A 25846-nucleotide genomic window follows, 5' to 3' on the forward strand; every position below is an offset into this window, starting at 1 on the left:
CGCCTATTTAATAGAATACGTTTGTGTCTAAAGAAAGTAGCAAAACAGTACAGCGTAATCTGTTGTTATGACGAGAATCTAAGCCCCCGCATACCGGTAAGGCACCAGGTCAGAAACATATTCACGTCTGAGTATTTCTGAAAAAGTAAATATTATTCAACGCCTTGAAATCAGCGAAATATTAACCATATTGCTGGAGAGTTTAAGGTAACATTTCTTTATTTACCTCTTTATTTGCTTCTGTATTTACTTATTGATTTACTTCTTTACTTATTTACTTCTTTACTTATTATTAGACTTTGTTGAATTGCCACACGCATCATGCAATCAGGTTGCCGATGTACGGTAGTACAGAGGAGGTGAGCGACCGCCTGTCTCGTAGTACCCATATAAGCAGTGCATGTTGACTTGTGACCGGTCCAATAGATAGAGCAGCTACAGCTAATATACACCTATGTAAGCACTTGTTTTTGCATTACTGTGGTTGGAATAGTCAAAGCTTAACATTTGTTCAGTGCAGAAAAGAATTCAATCAAACATACTACAATGAGAGTGTTGCTGTTCCAAATAATTGCCCCTGGAAAATCCTTACTCCCGCAGCCAGTCTTGACCCGTTGGGAATGTGGTTGGATGCTGTTAATTATTATACAGAACATTACGGCAAAATAATGGAGGTAATTGATACATTGGATAGCACAGACAGTTCCGCTGTTGCAGCTGTAAAATCATTGCCTTCCGAACAGCTATTGGAAGATATTCTGTTCATTGATTCTAATTTTAAAATCGTGTCCAAAAGCATCATCCTGTTAGAATCGTCTAAACTACAACTCTCAGAAGCTCTTAATATAGTGGATAAAGTATCACAAACCGTTATCCAAAATAACAATTCACTAATTTGAGAAAAACTGAAATGAAAGTTGAGAAACATTATTTCTAAAAATTCTGCCTATTCACAACTTCGTATTATAAATAATGTACCATCAGGTCACGACAGGACATCTGAAGTTGGTGTACTAAAAATTAGTGACTTTTCGTTCTTCAAATATGTATGTATTACATCGTGTACATTTTGAACGTACATTTTCCCAAAATAAAAACTGTTTAAGTGACCATCGGAGCAGATTACTTTGCAGTCGCTCAAAATGTACGTAACTCTTCACTGCAATGCACATATTCAAGGATGATGTGAGTATCTTACATTAAATTTTAAGAGTTAATATATCTCACTATAAAATAATAGTGTATTTACATGTTTATACATTTCCTACTTCAATGATCATTCATTATATTTCTTGAATGCAGGATACAGGTTTTATTGTAACCGCAGTATACTGCTCAGTGTTTACATCAGAGGCATACTCCATCCTTTGCACGCCCACTCCTCATACAGTCTATACCGCGTGCGAAGTAAACCTTGCGATTCTCGTGGCAATTCCACGAAGTCTACTTATTATTGCATTTTATAGATAGATGTATTCTAGGAAATAAAATTAATTTGCTTTAACGTTGTATCAGATTCACTTTTTATAATACATTAACAACTCTCAAATACCCATTTGCGTATGATCGATGCTTTACTGTCCATAATATTCCTAGACTTTCATGCTCTACCTAAACATGATGTTTGCCAATTGCAGAGGACTTGCTCCGCGTGTAGATAAAAATTGGCTTTCTCCTATATCGACGGAACAGTGTAATATTTTCTTTAAGTGTTTTAATTGAAAAGTTTTCATGAAAAAATACATTTAACTAGTTAAAATAACTACATTCGTTCGTTGGTCAAAACAGTGTGTTCAGCTTGCCAATCCTAATTGCATTCTTTGGTCGATGGGAAAAGGTACATAAGTAAAAAAGTGGATTTTTCTTTTATACCTAATCACATAAGTCAAGGATTATTTTTGAAATAATAAAATTTCTTGTATGTTAAATTGAAAAGGGTCTTACTTTGACCAATATAGAATTTCATTATTATGCTTGTATTCAGGTAAGAGCAAATTACAAAAAGAAGTATCTCCTGAAAAATTATTTTTTACTTGTCTGCCTTTTCCCGCCGACCAATATAACCCTCAAATTACAAATAGGAACGTCTGAGAAGTGGTTAAGGAAATGAATGAGGTTATGGAAGATATTTGAGATGCAAAACTTTTTTATCCAATAAAAACCAAATCTGTATATTAATGTAATATTTCAGTCAGTTATAATATATTACAATATATCTTTTCTGAATACTACAGTAAATAAAAATGATAATAAAATCTCATGACCTAATTCTAATACATTTTAACAAAACATACATAAATAAAAATATTTTATATATTTTTCTTGTCTCAAAAATAGTGCATACAATATCAACACCTGTATTAGCATTAAAATTAATGGAATACTTGTTGGCAACTCAGTTTGGCCTGTACTTCTCAATCCACTTGGTAATAAATTTGGACCTGAGAAGACGCTTGGTCTATGAGTAGGTTTTCTCTTCATGTCTACAAAGATACCACCTTCTTATAACCTTGTTGAGTATTTGAAAATGGGAGGAGGGCAGTTCTTTATATAAATGTATATGCATATAACATTAAATAACATGTAATAGGACGGCTTACATTTTCTCAACTAGTGCTTAGCTATGTATTAATAGTACATGCTAACAATATCTAAGGAAGGCAAGATCGTTGTATTGTATATTGTTTTATCCAAACCAAAATAGAATTTATAAGAACACAACATTTATGGTAATAATAAAATTATGGTATATATTACTTTGAAAGATTCATTGTCTGGTAAGTAGTAAATCACAGCGCATAAAAATATAAATTTACAACGAAGCATAGGAACAATTTCTTTTTATATCTGGTGAATAATACAGTTATATAATATAATACAATCTTGAGATTCTTTAGTTATGCCTATTAAGTGAATACATTATATAACAGTCACAATATTGTTTTCTGTGCTCATTAATCTATTCTCAGTTGTAGGTTAGCTGGTGTGTGGTAAGTTTAAATCATTTTATTTACAATATGGTAAATTTCACAATTTATTACTGAATTTAATGTAAAATCACAGTCTAGTATATACAGTCACGAAGTCACGAACCTTCAGTTGTGAGGGTACTACGGACAATAGACAGTGCCGATACTATTTCGCATTGCCTGTAATGAGGTGATAGTAGCGATCCTAGTGGTTAGCAACTATCTATGGATGCATATTCTCTACGTATTGAGCTTCGTGACTGTATATACTAGACTGTAGTAAAATGCTTACGTTGGTAGCACTTGGAATGAGATTATTACTCTTATGACAAACAGCTCATGACACAAAATAATTTGACAGAGCCAATATATTATTAGTTTTTCAGTCTTAATCACTTTCATTTGTTATTATTTTCAAAATACAGATATAATAAAAATTTGTATAAGAATAAGTATTGGAGTTCTACATTCGGTTTATTTTAAGTTAAAATTGTGGACTGTGTGTGTTCAATTATCCACGGATGTTGTCTTTAACTGTTCTGGGGACAGAATGTTGACCTCCCAAGTTAAGATTGTGGTTGAAATATACTTTTTCATCATCAGAAAATATCAGAAGCTGATATTTGGTTATAACTCTCCAAAATTGAGAAATAACAATCATATGAGAATTCAAAATTGTGCATTGGGAGCAACAAAATTACATTTGTTACAGATTTCCACTATTTGTACTGACATTATTGTCTCGCAAGTACGATATAGTCCTTACTTTCATTGTTGTACTACATTCTCATATATTTATTTGGATAGTACGCTAAACTTGTTTCCGTCAATATTTCTTGTAACATGGAATATTATTTAGACAATGGATGTGTGCGTTCAATTATTACATTATAGTTGTTAATGTAATAAAGAACAGTTGCGTTTTCTTATACATGAAAACAACTGATTTTTATTTACAGTTTACATCTGTCATTGCCTGCCAGATTTAAAATACACAATTCGATGGCAGTGAGTAAGATCTTAAAATGATAATAGTATGTTTCTAGGAAATGACATCATGAATACATAGTAGGATGAACTTTCTTCTCCCTTCATAGTAATCGATATCATTAGAATGCCTTTTGCTTAAAGAAATTAAGAGCTTTCTTTATCCTGTAAATCAGCAATACGGAGAAGACTTGTTCATACACCAGCAAAATGGTCGTAGCCTCTCTTTATTTGTGTCGAAAATACTACATAGTAATGCATGGATATTACAAGATGAACATAATGATTTTGTACTAATTGTCTTATGCGATTGTTGTACTGAAAAATAAATCAGAATTCGACATCATATTTCACATCAAACAGGTCCGAATATGATATTAATTTTCCATGAACATACATGCACGCGATTATCTGCATTCAGCGATATAGTTTGCTTTACCACAACTTAATTCAAGCCTCAAAATTGATTTTTATTACTATGAACATATCCGTATTCTTAAGTACATAATTGTAGATACTAATCTATAGCATCATAATCGTTCATAGCAAATGGTGAAATCCTTGTAATAATTAAGGCTCAGTTTGGTTACTACTTCCTCAGAACATAGGCTACTTAAAAACAATTAAATGCATTATTTTAAAATAGTAATACTATAGAAAGTCTTTGCGTAACCAATGTTAAATCACGTCACTTTTTGAAATTACAACTCCTGAATCCCCATAATTGTCCTCTGTCATTATTACTAATGGTCAGATTCCCTGGGTTAAGCCATTAATCTTTGCACCAATATATCTAATGATTATATTAAAAATATCAGCGTATATTATCAGCAGCCTGGAGCTGATGAAATCACGAAGGCTTCGGGTTGTTGTAGCGACCCTTATTAGTTCCTGGCTTGGCCACGCCGTTGCTATTGGCAGCAGCATTTTTCTGCGCCATGTGGGTCTGGTAATGCTTTGCTAGATGGGCCTTCTGTCGGAAGCTCTTGCCACATAGAGAACAAGCAAATGGTTTCTCCCCCGTGTGGGTACGGATGTGCACATTTACGGAGTACTTATCCTTGAAGCCTTTGCTGCAGATGTTACAGTAGTGCAGCGATCTCTCTTTTCGCACTCCATTACTCTGGAGCTGATGGCTGCCATGTGCACTCTTGTTACCTCCATTTGAACCATTTCCAGGTTGTTTTTTGCCATACTTCTTCCCTCCATTGGGCTTACTAGTGGACTGTGAAGTGAGGATGGGTGAGAGACTTGCATGATGGTGATGGTGGTGATGATGATGGGTTGAGGACAGGATGGAATTTGGTACGAGGCTATCTGCAGATGCTAGATGTGCCGAGATATATATTCCTGATGGTGTGTGCGGGGAAGGACTGCCAAGACTGCTTTGGTCCATACTGCAGTATTGATTCACAGACTCCGCAACCTCGTTGGCGATTCGTTTCAGCTTCTCATAGTCTTCGGGATATGACGCGGCGTCCAGTTGGGACAGCAGAATGTCGTCCATACTGTGCGCCGAGGAAGGATTATCCGATTCCGAAAGCCCCAGTCCTCTGCTGCCGCCTCCGCCGTCGAACATAACGACTGCATTCCCTTCCATCGTCACTGTCATCAGCGGCGACTGTTTTGGTTCCCCGCCGCTGCATTCATCTGCGATGTCTCCCGTGATGAAAACAGGAGAATGCTCCATAGAGGTCTTTGCCCCATTTGGCGGAGTAGAAAGCACCCTTCTCAGCTCGATGTGTCCTTCCATGGCTTTACCGTTCTTCGGACTCGTTCCGTTGTACCGGCTGAGGAAGCTCTTGCCCTGGAGTGCACTCCGTAGTAACGAGTCAGCCGTACTGTTTGTGTTGTTATTGGCGAGTTTCCAGTCATTATTATTGTTGTTGAAACCGGCGTTGGAGTCGCCGCTACCGCCTTCTTGCTGGATAATTGAGGGTCCATCCACAATGTGGTTGATGCAGTCTTTGCTGGCATATCCACTCTCTTCATACGCATATTGTTGTTCAGACTTAACGAGGCCGTCCTGGTTGATTGTGTGATGATGTGGACTTAAGGTGGCAGTGGAATCGTTAGGTTGGTGCAAGTGGTTAGATGGATGCGGATGCGTTTGATGGTAACCATTTTGTTGGAACTGGTGCCCGTTTGACGTGGGTGTGGTTGTGGTTGAAGGCTGGTTAGGGATAATACTTAGGATAGAATCGAGATCAAGAGCTGAGGAATGGTTCTGTTGGTTATTATGAGAACTTATTTGTTGGCAGTCCATGTTATGAGGAGAAGACAATGATTGTTGATGGTTTTCTTCATCTTCCTTCAGGCTTGGCGGTGCTTCTGGAGCACGATACCATGTGGCGTTGTGATCACCTCCGTTTAGAACAGTGAGTGTGTATATTGCACCGTCAGTGTTATTGTGGGTAGTGTTGGTGAGGCTTACTTTATGACATGGTCCTCCATTCGTGTTCGTCGACGGGGCTTCTGAGGAATCTTGATTCCAACAGAATTTGTTCAAGTCCTCCAGTATGGCCGTCTCCAGTCTCACGGTCTCCTTGTCGCAAGACGAGGTTGACCAGAAGGAGTGATCGCCAAAGTTGCCGATGCCGTGGTCCGATGCTGGTAGGCTAGATGGCGCCGTTGTGGTCGTCATCATAAGATGGTTGTTGTTGGCTTCCTTCACGTCTTGATAAGTCGTTGTTCCTGGTTCGTTGTTATTATTATTGTTAGCACCGGCACTCTCTATGAAGATGCCCATGGATTTCAGAGTGCGGTTGAAATTGATTGACTGTTGTTCTGCCACATCTGGAGTAACGACGAAATCAAAGAAATCCGTTTTAGAAATGTCTTCGCCTCTGAAGGCTTCGGTTATATCCATTATCACGATATAATGGGCAGATTCTCTGTGTTGTACAATAACAATTTCTGCTTTCAAAGGATAATGTTTTACACTTGAAACGTCACTACCAGTTCACTTAAACTCGAACATGTTGCACTTCTGTCGAAGTTTCTCTCGACGATACTACACCTGAAGTAGGTGGGCCCGATTCGTAGATTTTGGAGTATCTTTGGCGCTTCGTTTTCATCACGGATTTTCCTGAAACAAAAAGAAATAGGTGTTAGTATGACACGCTTATTATTAATAAAGAGGGTACAATATTACAGTCAGAGTTACAATTCAGTTGACATTGCAGATTCCTACAACTGCTAATCATAATTAAATGTTGGCATACCGACAAGTGTTGTAAACTGACCAGACACAGAAATAATTGCATCCAGTATTTCGAAATATGATAGACGATACATTCATAAGCTGGTATTGGACTACCATTCTATGGACTAACGAGTTGTAGGAAGGCCCACAAGGAGATATGTGAAAATTTGAAGCTGGAACAGATTGAATATTTATGTATTTAAAAATATTTAAAAACGTTTAATATAAATTTGCTCGTTTTTGCTTCCTTTTCGAGATGAAAGAATGTAATATTATTGACAGATTTATTGAGTAATATTATACATACAAATTTTATAGTATCATATTTTTTCTAAAATCCAATACACGGGTCTTCTGACCGGACGTGCTTTGTACCCAAAACAAGTCCTCCTTTGTAGGTTCCCCCCCACCTATGATTAAATCCAATTACTTTCTAAAAGAACACACATATTAAAATGAAAATGGCACAATAAAAGGAAAAAAAAAAAGGAGCTACTTTCCCGGTAAAACAAATTTGAAATAAAATTATTGGTTTTATACGATTATTTGTGGATACATTTTTGTAAATAAAGACTTCAATTCTAAAAGCTGTTCGTGCTGCAATCTTAGAAATAATATTTTTGGAAATAATAATCTTGATATATCGACCGCCAAGTTCAAAAGGGAAACATATCGGAATTTAAAGTTTTGAGAAACCTGAATTATAATGCTTCATGTTGCTGTGAAAAATCCAGTTAACACACTCTAATTTTAATATAATTACATAAAACACAGTTAACAGAATTTGGAGTAATTTCAAGGATTATTTGATTTTTCATATCAACATGAAACTTTAAAATGCAGGTTTCGCAAAATTTTTAAATTTTAGTTGTTTCCCTTTTGAATTGGGCCGTAGACATGTATTAAATAATAATAATAATAATAATAATAATAATAATAATAATAATAATAATAATAACAACAACAATAATTGCGTCCTCGATACTTTCGTTATGGGTACTTTACATTATATTAGTACGAAATTTTTTTCTACAGAGTGTTTTTTACAAATCTTTACCCTTACGCAGTATGATCTACTTTTCGAGTGGTAGTATTATCTAGCTTATATGCAAAATGTCTTCCACGGGTGTCAAAAGAAAACGTGTTTGCTACGAAAAAAGTGCAATGAGAAATGAGAAATGAGAAACTGTCTCAACTCAATACGAGATAGGAATCACAACTATGCGTGATTTAAAGGAAAACAAAATATCAAGTGCATTCTATTTGTAAATCTACAACATGAGACCTCTACTATTTTTGTCTTTCTACAGACAGCCGCCTTAAGAGTTTCCTTGGGCATTAAAAACCCGTCGTTGAAAACTAGACTTAAATAAGTAAACTTATGATCCACAACCTAGCGTGTTAAAAGAAAAGACCAAGGAGGAAATGACGAAACTGTATTATGCAGTTAGTTTATGAACATATTTTATAGTACGGATTATCCGATTTTTTCGATTAACTGTTCACTTCACCTAGGTACTTCATTACCAAGGATAATAGAGATTTATTTTACTTAGGAAAAAGACTCTACACTGTTTTTTTAGTTTTTAGGGATTTCATTTTCTTTTTTTTTTTCTTTGTCGATTTCTATTTTCCTCTTTCTTTCTCTCTTTCTTTCTTTTTTCCTGCTTAAAATGGCATTTATAATGATCAGACTTTATGAGAATGTTTTTCAATAATTTATTGTTGTATCTCGTTCATTGACTTGTAATGTGAATAAGTTACTGTAAAACTCTTACACATAATTACGGATTAATATCTAACTAATTAGCGGATTATAAATTTAATGAGAAAAAGTCCTGAAGTGAATTACTTACTTACGTATTTTAAATTTAATACCATTTTGACTAGAGTATTGTGTTTCCTTTCCGTAACACTTTTTCGTTGGTTAGCGGACAGTCACGTGGTCATAGTTATAGCTACCAGAGAGCACACTTCGCACATTCGCGCTGTAAGTACTAAGTAATGCGTCAGGCAGGAATATCGTAAAAGTTACGTAATGAGGAAATATAAAACTTCAGCTGGATATTAGTCAGAGGGATGTTCCGTTACGTGAAACTGCTCTGTTAAGACCACTTTCATTTGTTGTATTTCAATCAGCTAATTAGCTGGTCTACTCCATAAACAGACTCGGAACTGCCCCTGTTTAATCCTGTATTAACTTGTTTGCACATGCGGTAAGAATTTTATTATCAGCCCGACATACTTTATGTGTAAGGAAATCGGAATTACAAATACGACCATAATGGTTGCTGTTAAAACTAATTTTAGTGCTAAACTCTATTTTATAAACAAAAAAGTAATATATTATTATCTTCTTGGTCTTATATTATGTATGTTATTCAAAGTTCTTAATGAAATAATATTATTAGCTTTGAACTGATTATGTATTTATTACTAACAAGATAATAATTTAATATTGTGCTAATATTCTCACATTCTCTCATGGTATTACGTGTGATATATAGTTAACGGTAATAGAAAGATGTGCTAGTGAGTATGAAAAAAATTATCATGATTGTGCAGACGGAAGTGGTGATTATGGAAACTGTGATGAAAAGATGTTGAAAGAAATATTATGATGATGTAATGAAAAGGACAAACAGAAAGAGGCGAAGAAGAAGAATAGAGGAAAAAAGAGAAGGAGGTGGAGAAGGAAAGCCAATAAAGAGGAAAGGGGATCTGAGGTGAGGAGAAAACAAGAGAGAGATATGAAGAAAGAGAAGTGAAAAGCTAAAGAAGAAGATGATGATAATAGAGATGATGATGAAGAAGATGGAGTAAATGTTGATGATGAAGAAGATGTAATAGATGATGATGGAAGATGATGAAAAGATGGAGTCAATGTTGATGATGAAGATGTAATAGATGATGATGGAAGATGATGATGAAGAAGATAACGATGAAGATGACGATAAACACGATGAAGATGATGACAATGAGGAAGAACAAGTTGATGATGAAGAAGATGACGATGATGAAGAAGGTGACAACGATGAAGAAGGTTACGATGATGGTGATGAAGATGAAGATATGAAGATGATGACTGTCAGAAAGAACAAAATGACGAAGAAGAATATGATGATGATGATGAAGAAGGAGAAAAATATGACTATGATAAAGATTATGTCGATGAAGAAGATGACAATGACGATGGTGAAGATGATTATGATGATTTATTTATTCATTTAACTAGCTAGCTAGTGAGTACAAATTAAAATTATAAAACAAAAATGATTATGTTGATAATAAAGAATTTGATGAAGAAACTGATGAAGATTATGACGAAGCTGACGATGATGAAGAAGATGGCAATGAAGAAAACGATGATGAAGAAAAAAGACGACGATGGAGAAGAAGACGATGATGAAGAATAAGACTACAATGAGGACGAAAAAGAAGATGAGTATGATGAAGATGATGATAAAGAAGATGACGATGATAAAGATGACGATAAGGAAGAAGATAGTGAAGAACAAGAAAAAGATTATGAAGATGATGATGATGATGATGATGGTGAAGACGAAGATGATAAAGAATAATAAGATGATAAAGAAGATGATGTAGAAGATGGTTAGGCCTATATGAAGCAGGAAGAGGAAAAGATAAATCAAATAAAAATGTAAATAAAACAAAGTTTTGCATCATCTTCCCTCTTTGTTAAATGTAGACTAAGTAATTGAAGTTGACTTGATTACATGAATTTATTTGACCATTGTTTAATTTGTAAACTATTGACTAGGTGGTCACGGTCTACGTTTCCCTACCACGGCATCGGTAGTCACTTCAATAGGCCTGTATCTGAACCCGCTGAAAACTTGTTACATCGAATGGACTGGGACTAAATTAACAGAAAATTTTAAGCGGAGAAAAGCGTTGTGGAAGTATTGATTAATGCACAGTTCTGAACAACTATTTCATCATGTTTTGACAGATTCAATTATATGGACGTTTGTTTCAGACCACCAGTCTCTTTCGTCTTACAAGGATCGGGTGTATTTTGACAAGGAACATTGTCGGATAATTTGTGACATTTAATACCTGGAATACAAGTACTGCTTTGCTTGTGCATTGGGTAATTGGGTTTCAAGAGTTGGTATTCGCATCTATCCGATCTGGATTCACGTGAATGTAGCCGTGTTTAAAAAGGAAACTAATTAGAAGTAATGTTAGTTGATTACAGTCACGTGCGATGGGACATAGCTAAGTTATCTGTACTTGTCGAATCTTGTTTGTATACAAGTCGCAGAGTGCCGCCTTCCTAACAACAGAATTGATTTGCGTTTTAACTAGAATTCACCGCTGAATGAATTATAAACCAAGAGAACCCGATATGAAAATTGCAGTGCTTCATGTACTTGTATACGAGCAAGTTGAAAAGCATTCTTGTTGGATCGCTTATAATTCCATAAGAGTTGTGTTTTAATTACCGATCCTGGACAGGTTTTGACGGAATTACGTGTCTTTTTCCATCTATTCACGACTTTCAGTTTTTGTTTTCCTTTGTTAAAAAATACAATCTTTACTTAATTCTGGGCACTTGGGTAATCCTAGAAGCCTTATCTTTGTAACAGTATACATACACTTTGAAATTTTTTAAACGAGAGAAGAGGTTATAAATTTAGATTACACTTCATTCGTGAACAAACGTGTTGTTGAAATTAAGTTTTACACTCAACTGTTGTGCTTTGACGTTTGCTTTTAATTAATGAATAACGTGCGTCTAAAAGCATGAACAATAAAAAAGAAAGGGGGAACATTTCCCAATTAAACAGAAGCTAGTTACAATTTGTACATGTCTCTGACATGTATCAACTAATTTAATAGAGATAAACTGATGGAAAACGATTGCTTAGACAAATTTGAAAATATATTTGGGCATTTAGATTTAACGTAATACTGTTAGAAATATTACGAGTAGGTTCGTGGTAGATATTACAAGCACTTTTAAATGTTACATTAGCTAGGCCATGGAACGTATATACAAATGGACTTAATTGTATAGCCTACAACATTAATCTTAGCCGAGCGGTAACTGTCACACCTAATTGGTATCCTAGTTTGAAAGTGTGTGTTGTTTTTTTGCCCTGTTAGCAGAATAATCATATAATTACCATGTCTTCATATTTATAGCAAATAGTAGATGGTTCTATATTGTAGTAACCATTTTAAAATACAGATACTATTGAGAATCTCTAAGATGACACTAAGGAAATAACAGAAAATGATGATGTTGAAGGTGATGATGACAATGAGAAAGAAGAAGATGATAATGATGAAGAAAATTACGATGATGAAGATAGCAATGAGAAAGATGATGATGAAGAAGTCGAAGCAAAAGAAGATGAAGATGATGATGATGAAGTTGAAGAAAATTATAATGATTAGGATGATGAAGAAGAATGATTGTCACACATCAGTTTTGCCTTGTAGATATGGGATAGAACTTAGTTCTCTTTGGAGACCTTCGTAATACTAAATAAGTTTGTAATTTCAATTGCATTATTCGGTGGCTTGTGAAGGTCGGTGAAATGTTACTACCCGTCCTTTTTAAATTGACCGGTGTTGATTCCACGAACCAGCAGAGTGCGTCATTACCCAACGCGAATGCCTTGGTTTCCTCAATGCTCCGCGATCCGTAGGCTAATCGTCTACGATGTCTTGTATCGACAGTGGCGACAATAGCGCTCAGCGGTCATGTAACACTGAACACATAGTAAATGAAAGCTTTTGGATTTTATCTTGACAAATAATGTATTAAATACATTAGTATATCGCAATTCAAATAAAGGAACAAAATTCAGTGGACTGGAGGAGGCAAAACAAGCGTCTTAAAATATTTCCACAGACAAGTGATACCATAAATCCTTCCTCCAGCAGATGTCACTGTTTAATTATTTATTTAACCTACCATAGTGCAGAGAGTACTGCAACAAGATAAAGTAACTGTACTTGATAATGAATCAATAGTAGAATTTCAATGGCAACAGAAATTACAGTATATTATTTGATGAAAACATGTTTGACAACAAATTTGATAGTATCTGGCCGAGATCGGTTATTTTCACAACGGTAAATATAGTACGCGACAAAACAAACAATACTGAAATTATTGCTCATCTGCTGTCTCTGTTTCCATACCAACCAACTATTTATTTATTTTATATGACAGTCTGACATATTGTATATTCAATGTCGGGGTTAGTGCTGCAATTATGCTCTCACAACAGAGGAGAACATGTTTATCGTCGAGCATTATTTTTGGTCAAACGGAGTACTGAAGTTGCAAACATATTCTGTAAATCGAGATGTCATTATAACATGCAAGGTGACATAAGACTGAACGGAACTTTTCGACGACAGCTAACGTTATTGTGTTATTTGGTGCAGCATTGTCAAATCGCTCCTGGTACTGCTCTTTAACGTGAGGCAAGCTCGGCCCATTCTGACGCCCCACTCCGTATGACCGGAAATAATGATCGACGATGAACACCTTCTCCTCTGTTATGAGAACCATAATTGCAGTACTAACCAAAAAATGAATATACAGTATTTCAAAATATCATATAAAATAAATAAATGCTTGGTTGCTGGGGAAACATGGACAGTAGATGAGCGAAAATTTCAGTACTGTCATTTCCCATAACTATGGTCCACGATACAACCATTCAAAGAAAATTGTAGAAATAACATAAACCGTTCGTAGATAGCTGGAGTGACTTCACTTCAAACTACAGAACAGCAAAAATATAGATAAACGAGATACTACGTTATAGAGTACAAAATTTGAATGGTTGTATCGTGGACCATAGTTGTGTTCCAGGAGCATAGTTAGGCTATGGGAAATGACGGCATTGTTTGTTTTGTCGCATACTATACTTCGATTTCAATAGTCTCCTTTGGAAGTAATTTACCAAAACTGCAGATAATTTTGTCGTCTTCAATGCTGCCGGGAGGTGTATGTACAATCTTGGAAATAATTGATGGCGCATAGATATTTTCAGTCCCAGAAAGGAGGCATTGCGCATGACCAAAGGACGAGCGATCAGCTTCACAAGTGAACTACTAAAGTCTGTGTGATGTATCTTGTCTCACTGTGAAAAGAGAGAGACAGGAGATATGTCTTACTTCGTCTGCATTGTTATGGCAATGGAGGAGTGGAGCGATGCCGTCCATCCAACCAGTGGCGGAAGGGACTAGTTGATACATTCTGTAGCACAAAATAAAATAACAAAATATCTCTCTTCATAATGTGTAGTTCCGCCACTGAGCTTGTCTTTCAAGAAACTGAGTTCCAGCAGCCTGTACAATAACAAGGTTTTGAAAGGAATCCTGAAAATTTACAACCCTCCTATAATCTCCACCCTCATTTGAAGGGACTTGGTTTTATTGCTACTGAGACAAGTTAAACCTTACCAGGTATAGTTGAGATAATAACATTCGTTGTTTCGTTGTATGTCGTTCCAAAGTAGCTAGAACAAGTGCCAGGGAATAGAATTTAGCGTAATTAAGTAGTACGGTAAAAACTTTCTATATCAAGAGTCGCGCCATCAATTCTTTCTAAGACTGTACATTACACTATGATGATTATGTAGACCTATTCATTAATTCATTATTTTCTGCCCAAGGACAGGCTCTTCACTGCAAACGCAGCGTTTTCCAATCTTCCTTTACCTCCATCTTAGTCTCCGCATATGATCAAGGTATCTTAATGTTCTCTATCATCTGATATCTTCTTCTGCTCCGGATTTTTTTCCCTTCCACCATCCTCTCCAGTCTTTCAGTAGGCAGTTCCTTCGTATCTAGTGACCCAGTTAATTTTTTTCGTCTTCCTGACCAGTTTCAGCATTATTCTTCCTTCAGTCACTCTTTCTAGCACAGCTTCATTTATTATTCCTTCTGTCAATTTCACGTGCGCCGTTTTTCTTCATATAAGCACACATTTAAAAGTTTTGCAGTCTTTTCTCTTTACTTCGTCGTAATGTCCATGTTTCTGTCCCATACAATCTCATACTCCACACAAAGCATTCCCCTAGTCTCTTCCTCAGTTCTTTTTCCAAAGGCCCGCAGAAATTTCTCCTTTTTGATTATGTAAGTTATGCCGGTGGGAAAACAGAAGAACCTCCCCTCTGTAAAATCTGTCCCAACAGCGTCTTTATTCATTATAATTTTCCGTTGGACTCGCAGAAATATTAAACCGGTGTATACGGTGTGAAAAACCGTTGCTCTCTAGCTGTTCAGATAACGCTCAGTGTGATGGTGTGTGATGGTGATTAATATAAATATATTTTTCCAGAATATCGTTTTGATATGTTATATTATTTTCGCTTCTTTTACAAGGTTTCATTAATATTAGAGATTACCCAATGATCCTTGCATCTTCTACTTTTCTTGTCTTGTATTTACTGATTTCACTTTTGAGACTCACTTCTTTAGATGTGTACTTTGAAGTAACACAGATCTGCAGATACATTTATTCACGAAACAAAAACACTTCTTAAGGAAACTAGGTATTGATTCATGTAAGATTAAGGCATCTTAGTGCACAAATTTAGTTCAATATTTCTAGGCTTCTAATGCTCAGAGTGGAATAAAAATTGCCGTGGTTATACCATAAATCATCTGAATTCAGTGACATAGAATAAAACTGATTAGGTTCTTACCCAAGTGTAATAAAGGTCCTAACTGAAAACCTGTTTTCCCACTTTGCTAAATGTACGTCATATTTTAAGTGCACTTTAGTTACTACAATCTTCACTCATATATCTTGTATTTTTATGTCATTAAGTAATGTATATTGTAAATTCTAAAGGAATACTTAGTTAAATATTTCACCCTTAGTGAACCAGGTGGAAAAAATATACCTCGATTAACAATTTTTACAATTTTTTTTCTATGCATATACATAATTTTCCTTACGTTATGTGTGTAATATTCATAAACCTGTAGGTCAACTTTGTATAACATAGGGTGCAGAAAACACTGTAAAAATTTCGTGTAAATACAGAGTGGGTTAAAAGTCGCTTTCCCGAAACTCTTCCTTACATTTAATTACATTCAATTTACATTTGGTTACACATTCCTGTACAGATTTGTTTCAAATGGAGGCCCTGTTTCTCGATATACAACATGTTCTTACTGTGCTTCCACCAACGTTGTAGCACAAAAACACGTTGTTCTGTGGTTAATGTGCGATTCATTTCAAGAAACTAGCAGTTATTGCATAGAGATGCAACCCATCACACAAAAAACAAAATAACAACAATAACAAGACATGACATCGGAAAAACAGTTGACGTACGAACATGTTTGTCAACCCACCACTTAATATAGTAGTTATTCGTTTATTCAAGTTATGACATCTGTATATGTGTACAAGTATGAAAACTGAGAACGAATACTGGGGAAAGCGACTTTTGGCCCATCTTGTTAGATTCAGTATTGTGAGAGAAAAATGCACTTAAGTTTGAAAAATCTTAACTTACGGAAAACTCTATTTAAAGAAGAAGGATGTATGAATTACATCCGCCGCTATATCTAGAGAGACCATTTAAAGGGCTATCTGCGGAGATATGCCCCGTAACATATATTATATTGTTTTATAGAGAAAGTTTTGTACTTTCTTTAAACACAAAATCAAAAATCGAGGTTTTCATCACATCACTATGCAGTTTCCTTGCCAGAAATAATCCATTCATTTTGTTTGAAGTCTCTTATTCAGAAAAATGATTTCTAGAGGTGTTATAAGCAGGGTGCGAACTAAGATTTCTGATGAGGGAGGGATAAAATCCTAGATAGAGAATACCATACATAAAATAATTGTTAAAGTCATTCGATACGGCTCAACGCTTGGTAGCACTGAGTTGCTTGTCTTGCATCTTGATCATAATAATAATTATATCCACGAGCAGGCTTAAGATAAGATGTGTAATTCCTAAGTTATTGATTGTTGTCAGCTTCTCGGTGATGATAATACATCAATATTTATTTTCTCTGCTTACTTTATACTTTATAAAGTACATATACTCGTATTGAAACAATTATATTTTGTGAAGGGGGATAGAAGTTATCCCTGGCAGGGATGTTAATATGAATTTATGAGAGGGGGATAACTTTTCAAAATTGGGGGAAATCCCCCCATCCCCCATGTCAATTCGAACCCTGGTTGCAAGTCTATCAAACGCTACTATGCTTATATGGCATGACTTTTATCACCCTTAGCAGAGTTCAAATAGAGAAACATAATGGCTGGCATGAAAACAACCACAAAACACTTAATTTAATACGCTAGATACCACGATTTAAGGCTCCCAAAGCCAATTAATTCTTTAATAATTGGGGGAAGGGCAGACAAAGAGATGGAAGTACATAAATGGATATGTTGGTTCTATTATTTGTGTGTAGTTTTTAATTAAGCTAGTGGGCAGTAGACCAGGTTAAGACACATTAAAGTAACTTTTAGTTCTTCCATTTGTCTTGAATGTAGCACAGATGTCAGTTTATGAAAACCTAACCTCACAAGATTTCATCAATAATAGCCTAGTTTTTTGTATATCAATTCCTATTCCAGAATTCAAGATTTCATTCATAATTATTTGGACAGCTTAACATGTGAGATGGCTGCAGGGTGTGTGGGTATAATTTAATATTCCCGGAGGGTAATTTTTTATGCGTGTATCTGTCCAGCCACCGCACTTCGCTAGAAATGAACGTCGGGTTTGCGTGTTTATCTATTGAAACCAGTCTCTCTGCAACATCTGCTTAATGAGATGCCACAGAGATCTCAGCTTCTCTTTTTCTGCAGTCCAGATATAAGGGTGTCCCAACACACGAAGTCATCTCTTCGTTATGTGCCCCTTCCAGACACAGGCTGTAAACAAGTAAACTAAGTGTGGAACATTTCCGTGTTGCATAACAGCATTCGTTCGTAATGACCCAAAATGATTCGACGAATACCTTACGTCATCGTTGCACTTCAAAACATTTTTATGATTATTATTTTATTGTAAAATTTATGTGGCTAGACGAATTCCTCGCTTTATATTGTCATATGTACAATTTAAGTGTACATCAAACGTATTATTATCTGTGCATTTCGAACTAGCGGATCAGGTACGAACGTACAAAAGTACAAACCACGCACGAGTCACTGAACTGAAAACTGTGAACTGAAGCACTGGTAATCCCGGCTGTCCCAGCTGACTTTAGTTGAGGAGCGGGTCCAGGATTGGGGTAAACACAAATGGCAAATACAGTCCATTGCTTGACCTTAAGCTGCCAGTTCGGAATGCATAGATAATAGCTTCGCTTGGTACGGAGAGCAAGTTGGGAGTCAACAGTTCACGATGCTAGTCTCCCCGCACGCTCCGGTACTCTGTGTTTACATCTGTTCTTCATGTGTCTTTGTGCATAAGACAGGCATAGTACTAATGTACAAAATATCTCTTGGATTTAATAATAATAATAATAATAATAATAATATAATAATAATAATATAATAATAATAATAACAACAATAATAATAATAATTCAGAGCTGGCTCCTTTATTTTCAGGATTCACCACATTTTGTCCACAAAACGATTTCAGCTAACATAAAGATACATTTACTGAAACATATTAAACAGTATTAAATGTCTATGCAATTAAAAAAATATACGCTCTCAGAGACGTTCTGAAGCTATTTAGGATAATACAGGGAGTTAAAAAAGTATCCAGTATTTCAAGAGGTGATAGTAGTGCATCAAAACAAGAAAATAATGTCTAATAAACATGAATCCAACAACACATACTTTCTGAGATCTAAACACTTGTTCATAGGAGGTGCTCAATGTGACGTCCATTCACGGCAATGCATTTCTCTGCCCTACAATACAGCAGACTACCAGATAATCATACCGTAGTTGACATCCTTGGTATGAAATAATGATACGTCGCAAGGAATACTGAAAACAAAAGTCTGGTTGCGGATATGAGCGGGGTTCAGCAGAGATGGTGTTGTGAATTTTGGTAATCAGCATGCGTAGGCTGATGAAAATCTCCATGCAGTTGAAGAAACAAGGCATCAGCACTGATTCTCAATCAACTTATGGGCAGGCGTTCTTGGTGATAGATTAAGGGCCATATGTGCTACCACAGAGATTAACTGGGGATCGTTATCATAACTTTCTTTTTAACGTATTAAAAACATTTCAAAGAATGCGTGATTGCTTACGCCGAAGGGCAGAGGAATGCATTGCCATGAATGGACGTCACATTGAGCACCTCCTGTGAACAAGTGTTCAGATCTAAAAAAGTATGTGTTGTAGGACCCATGTTTACTAGACATTATTTTCTTGTTTTGATGCATACTAACACCTCCTAAAATATTGGATACTTTTTTTTTTAACACCCTGCATATTACGATGTGCAACAAATGTAACTATATGAATTTAAAAACCACGTTTGAATTTAATCCCAACTCAACTCTTGCGCACTTGTGCGCATTTCTTCTTATTATTAATTTCATCCCAGGGTTTGGTTTTGTTAACATTAGTGACATAAAAGAAATCGAAATGTTAAAAAATGTTGAACTCAACAATTCAGTTAGCACATACAATTTTTTAGTCGCTGTGGCTACCTGGCGCCCGGAATTCTTCTATCCCTGATTTTTACAACAAATAAAAGGCATCTAGATACTTTAGATCTAATTAAAGCTTGGAATTAATAAATGGAATAAAAATTAACGTCAGCACAAACTTAAAATAAAACACATTATGGGTGCGTGCTTTACGAGTCTATACACATTACAATCAATGACTGTAAATATTTGAAGTGTTTCAGATGAAAAAAATCCTTCTTTCTGATAAAAAATACATTTTATTATTTCCTAATGGCGTGCTCGCTACCAAATTCTTCTATTGAAGCATTCATTTCCAACCGACTAGCTTTGTTTTGTTTTCGTATGTTCACCGAACAGCAGACCTAAACTAAGTAGCGATGGAGGGCGTCAAGCTATGCTCCTATACATACCTATACTGTTGCGTGTTGCTTGGAGGCTTTAGTTAACCAAACGCAGGACTGTACATATTAAATATGATGTTTTCATTTTCCTGATTTTATCGAATTTATCCAAAAGAAAACAAAATCTTGCTTTGGTCTTTAATAAGGCTATTCCGGGAATAGAGAAATAATATTCTCCTCTATGTTAATATTATATTATATAATTTCATTGCCGCTGTAATTTTAATTTTAGTTCCTATTTTATTTTATTTTCTATATTCCTCTTATATTAATACATCATATTATATAATTTCACTGTAGCTGTAATTTTAATTTTATTTCCTATTTTATTGTATATTTTGTATATTCTCTTATAGGCCTATTAATAAGATATCTGAACTGCGACCGAACACGGTCCTCAAATTTTGTTAATATTACTGTATCTCCTTTTTGGTATTGATTGTATTATTTTATTTCTACTTCTATTGTTTGTAATTATATTCTGTATATTTACATTTAAATAATAAATAAATAATAATAGGAATGGAAATATACATTAATAAATCTAAAGTTATTGCTTTCGAGGGAATATTCCCAGTAAGATCGAAAATTGTGCTGAATAATTAAATAATAGAGCAGGTTGGGATGCTGGATTCTGTATGAATAAGAAAAAGACTAAAAAATTGCATAAATTATAACCCGTGTGGAACTATACAAAAGGGCTCTAAGAGCCATATTCATAGACATTCTTAGCGCGGGCTTCCGGTGGATGATCAGCGAACTAACGTTTTTCGTATTCATAAACCGGGGTATATGATAAGAATCATGTACAAGTAATCACTCGATAGCCAGGGCTAGTTTAACAATCTCGTAGTGCGGGCTAGCGAAATGTATGTGCATAGCACCCCTAAGAAACCAAATAAGATTAGATACAATAATTAGGTTATCTTATAAGGTTCTGGCCTTCCCCCTATTGTTATAAGTTAGTGAAACATGGACATTGCAACGAAGTGAAGAGAAGCGATTAGAAGCATTTTAAATGTGGATCTAGAGAAAAATGGAGCGTGTGAAATGGACAGTCAAAATAAGAAATTATACTATGCTAGAAGGAATGGGTGAAGAAAGAACAATACTAAAACTGATCAGGAACAGAAAAAGAAATCGGTTGGGTCACTGGCTGAGAAGAAACTGCCTACTGAAGGATAGACTGAAAGGAATGGTGAACGAGAGAAGAGTTCGGGGCACAAGAAGATATCAGATAATAGACGACATTAAAATATATGGATCGTATCCGGACTAAAAGAAAGGCAGAAAATAGGAAAGATTGTGAATATTGGGCTTGCAGTGAAAGACCTGCCCTTGGGCAGAAAACTATAAATGAATGAAAATTAGAAGAAAAAATTATCAACATGAAATGGCAGTAGTTCCAACATATAGAAAGAATGGACGAAAACAGAATCACAAAACAAATACTTCAATATAAACTAGAAGGCGGCGTTCAATAGCAGGACCTGTAGCCTGCCTCATTGTTAGCGCGTTACAAGCCAAGGACCGTGGTTCAAATCCCAGAAAGGTTTACTCAGCTTCTAACAGAAATGAGTACCAGGAGTATATCCTTGAGGGTCAAGGTAGCTGGCACGTAGGACTGACATCCCTACTGCTATTAATTCTGATTGTCTGTACAGGTGGGATCTTTAACCTTCCCCATCATGTGGGCCTCCATCGCTTGTGGTGGGGATGACTTTACTAAAATAATAAAATGGAAAGCAAAGGTTATAGGTTATGTTTAATTTTTGTCTGAAGTCATAATTCTGAAATTCGGATGCAATTTTTTTTTCAGAATAATTGTTGTGAGATCTTTCAATTATTTTGTAATTCTAAACAAAATGGTTTATTTATCACCAGATCTGGCACATCATGTTATCAGATATTTCAGTAGCATCGATAATAAATGTAATATTTATGAGGGCACGTGAGGTTAGGAATATTATGTATTTCTCTCGGACTCCACCCTTTCTTTTGTTTAATGTGGTATAAAATATGACATACAGGTGTTAAGCAGGAAAGCAATACACGTGAAAGATATTTCTTTGTGGAAGAAGCATAGGTCTCGTAAAGTATAAATTTACGTTCTGGGTTGAAAGCACCACCTATAGTGCTGCCGGATTATCATTTTAATTACGGTTATGTTTTAAAGATATGAACGTCAAGAAACCAGTTATATTGTTTCCTGGAAACACAGACCTACTTTTTCCTTATTATAATGCAGAAAAAAAAGTAAAATTGAGTTACCTAGCTTTTCCACGGAACCACGTTCATTAGATCTTTCTGGCTCCTATTCGAAACTAGCTGGTGAGCAAGATCTATGCTTTTTTATTACTTTACAGCATCCAACCAAAGCTGTTTTGTAAGTTATTCCAGCTCTCGTAACAGGAAAGCTATTTCGCTCTTGTTTGAAAATACCGGATATATACCAAACAGTGTTGTCCAAAATTGTGTTACAGTTTGAGTGATGGAATACTGTACAAGAAGTTCATGTTTTGTATTAATCTAGTTTTCATCTGTGAGAGAAAGTGATTCGGTTCAAGAAACCGGATAATTGGTCTCTGGTGGCATTTGTGGTTCCATCTTATTTCTCAAGGCAAGGCAATTAGATAATTAATACAAAACTTTTATACAACGATCTTTTTACCATTTATCCTTTGCCCTTTCGTTTATTATTTTATTTGTCCACTCACTCACTCACTCACTCACTCACTCACTCACTCACTCACTCACTCACTCACTCCTTCCCACCTAGCTACCCTAACACCCACCAACACATACGCATAAATCTGTCTCGTTGGTTTCGCGAGATTTGGATGACAGTAAGTTAGTAGTAGTAGTAGTGGTAGTAGTGGTGACAGTAGTATAAATATCCTACAAGCAAAACTCAGCTCGGATTCCTCGCGGCGTGCATGCTATACCCCTCTTACGCCCCTGCAGTAGGCTTGAGAGCATGCGTCATCTGCCTATAGTAGCAGTGGTAGTAGTGTAGAAGTATTAATAGTTATTCATATGTTTAAAAAAGGCATATGACTCGGTTAAGAGAGAAGTTTTATATAATATTCTTATTAAATTTGGTATTCCCAAGAAACTAGTTCGATAGTTCGATTAATTAAAATCTGTCTCAGTGAAAAGTATAGCAGAGTCAGTATAGGCCAGTTTCTGTCTATCGGTTTTCAATTCCCTGCGAGCTAAAGCAAGGAGATGCACTATCACCTTTACTTTTTAAGTTTCCTCTAGAATATGCCATTAGCAAAGTCCAGGATAACAGAGAGAGTTTGGAATTGAACGGGCTACATCAGCTTCTTGTTTATGCTGGTGATGCGAATATGTTACGAGAAAATCCACAAACTATTAGGGAAAACACGGAAATTTTGCTTGAAGCAAGTAAAGAGATAGGTTTGGAAGTAAATCCCGAAAAGACAAGTATGTGATTATGTCTCGTGACAAGAACATACTACGAAATGAAAATATGAAAACTGGAAATTACCCTTTGAAAAAGTGGAAAAACTCAAATACCTTGGAGCAACAGTAACAAATATAAATGACATTCGGGAGGAAATTAAACGCAGAATAAATATGCGTATAGTAAAGATGATAGTGCATCTTCTCGCGTCAGACAGAAACTGGCCTATAACTTAGGGACTCTGCTGTGTTTCGCTCAGACACATTTTAATTAGTCGAACTAGGCGGAGAAAGGATATATTGCTATTATTCGGTTGAGAAGCTTTTGTCATCTAGTCTGGTTTAAACAAAAAGTGAAATTTAGAATTTATAAAACTGTTAAATTATCGGTTGTTCTGTATGGTTGTAAAACTTTCACTCTCGCTTTGAGAGAGGAACGGAGGTTAAGGATGTTCGAGAATAAGTTGCTTAGGAAAATATTTGGGGTTAAGAGGGATGAAGTTAAGAGGGAGAAAGTTGCACGACCTTAACTGCACGCATTATATTTTTCACCTAATAATTAGGGACATTAAACCCAGACGTTTGAGATGGGTAGGGCATGTAGCGCGTATGAATGAATCCGTAAATGCGTATTAGTGTTAGTTGGAAGATCTGACGGAAAAAGACCTTTGGGGAGGCCAAGACGTGGATGGGAGGATACTATTAAAATGGATTTGAGACAGTTTGGATATGATGGTGGGGACTAGATTAATCTTGCTCAGGATAGGGACCAATGGCGGGCTTATGTGAGGCGGCATTAGAAAAGTCCAGGAAGTTCCGGGTTCTCTATTAGCCATTTGTAAGTATGTAAGTAGTAGACCTAATAGTAGCAGTAGTAATAGTAGTAGTAACAGTAGTAATCTGATGTCTCTATATTAATGCATATTTTACTTTTGCTTTTTTCATTCTCTGGACGTTTTCAGACCACTTAATTATATACTTTTTCACTCTAGAGTGTCCAGATTTGTTTCTAATTATTGTCTTGTGTATCTTCAATTTTGATTGATCTTTACTGTTCTTAAACATTTATTTTCAACAGAGTGAATTTTTGTGTCATTTTTGGCTTTGACTCAACATTCGTTTCAGAATAACAATCGATAAGACTAGGAGATTATTATTATTATTATTTTTTTTATTATTTTGCATGTCTTTTATTTGATTTTTAAACTTAAGTTTTCTTGTAGCACCGCGAATTAACTGACATTTAAATACCTTTTTCGTTCTGGATGTCCTTCCCTATTTTCTATGATATATCATTCCATATGTGACCTGTTATTGAAGTATGTTATCACTTTCATTATTACAACTTTTTATCTTAAATTATTGCTTTTTTATATTCTACGAATATATTATCTAATTGTGATTAAGTATAAATGTTTATACAGTTTTTGAAAATCAAATCTGTTTTTATTTTAAAACATCACTACTTCTGTTAAATGTGTATGTAATTGTTTAATAGTAATATAATATGATGTTAATTTAACATTAGGCCTACCATTTGTTTCGTTCTTAATCATTTTAAATAAAATAAAATCAAAATGAACGCAATCAATTTTGTTGCGTTAATAGTTACAGTTTTTAGCTCAATTTTGAATAGGCCTACATACTTTAATATAAGCGAGAACCTCAAGTTTCACAACCATACGATCAGTTATCACTTAGCTAATAAGGTAGAACAAAATCGTAAACAGGCGTGAAAACACGCCTACGCTAGGGAACAGGTGATACGACTTTGGCGTTATATTACGTTGATGCAAGAGTTAATTAAAATGAATATTTGTTATGTAATTAATATATGTTTATGATTCTTCATTTATATAGTTATTATACTGTATATTTAATAGTTAGGATATTTTGAAGTTAATATTAAGAACCTACCTATATATTGTATAATAATTTTTATTGTAATTTTAATTAAAAAAAATATCACACTCGAGACCCAACGTAGGCCTAGTTACAAGGATATAACATTTGAGGCCAGTGTTAAGAATGATGTTGATAGACTGGAAGAAACATTTTAGAAGATTGAAGATAAATAGTGACTGCGTGTCATCTATCTGGAAAAAGGCAGAAGACGGAAGGCAGTGGTTTGTCTGGTCTGCCGCCATGTCTCGATACGGAAGCCGAAGATAAAACATAGCAAAGAGAAAGTGGTCTATTGCCACAGCAGAACGAGC

The 25846-nt window shown here is 35.3% G+C and overlaps 1 protein-coding gene across 2 annotated transcripts in view; it reads right to left on the bottom strand.

Moving 5' to 3' along the window:
* Positions 1-2135: 2135 nt before the first annotated feature.
* LOC138703447 (transcription factor Ken) overlaps positions 2136-25846 on the bottom strand; it is a 416618-nt gene continuing 392907 nt past the window's right edge. For both annotated transcript variants that reach the window (XM_069831309.1, XM_069831310.1), the window contains one exon: positions 2136-7044. In XM_069831309.1, coding sequence (XP_069687410.1) covers positions 4807-6825 — 2019 coding nt within the window. In that variant the 5' untranslated portion in view covers positions 6826-7044 and the 3' untranslated portion in view covers positions 2136-4806. The remainder of the gene's footprint in view (positions 7045-25846) is intronic.

This window comes from Periplaneta americana, chromosome 7 (assembly GCF_040183065.1).
Source record: "Periplaneta americana isolate PAMFEO1 chromosome 7, P.americana_PAMFEO1_priV1, whole genome shotgun sequence".
NCBI classification, from domain to species: Eukaryota; Metazoa; Arthropoda; class Insecta; order Blattodea; family Blattidae; genus Periplaneta; species Periplaneta americana.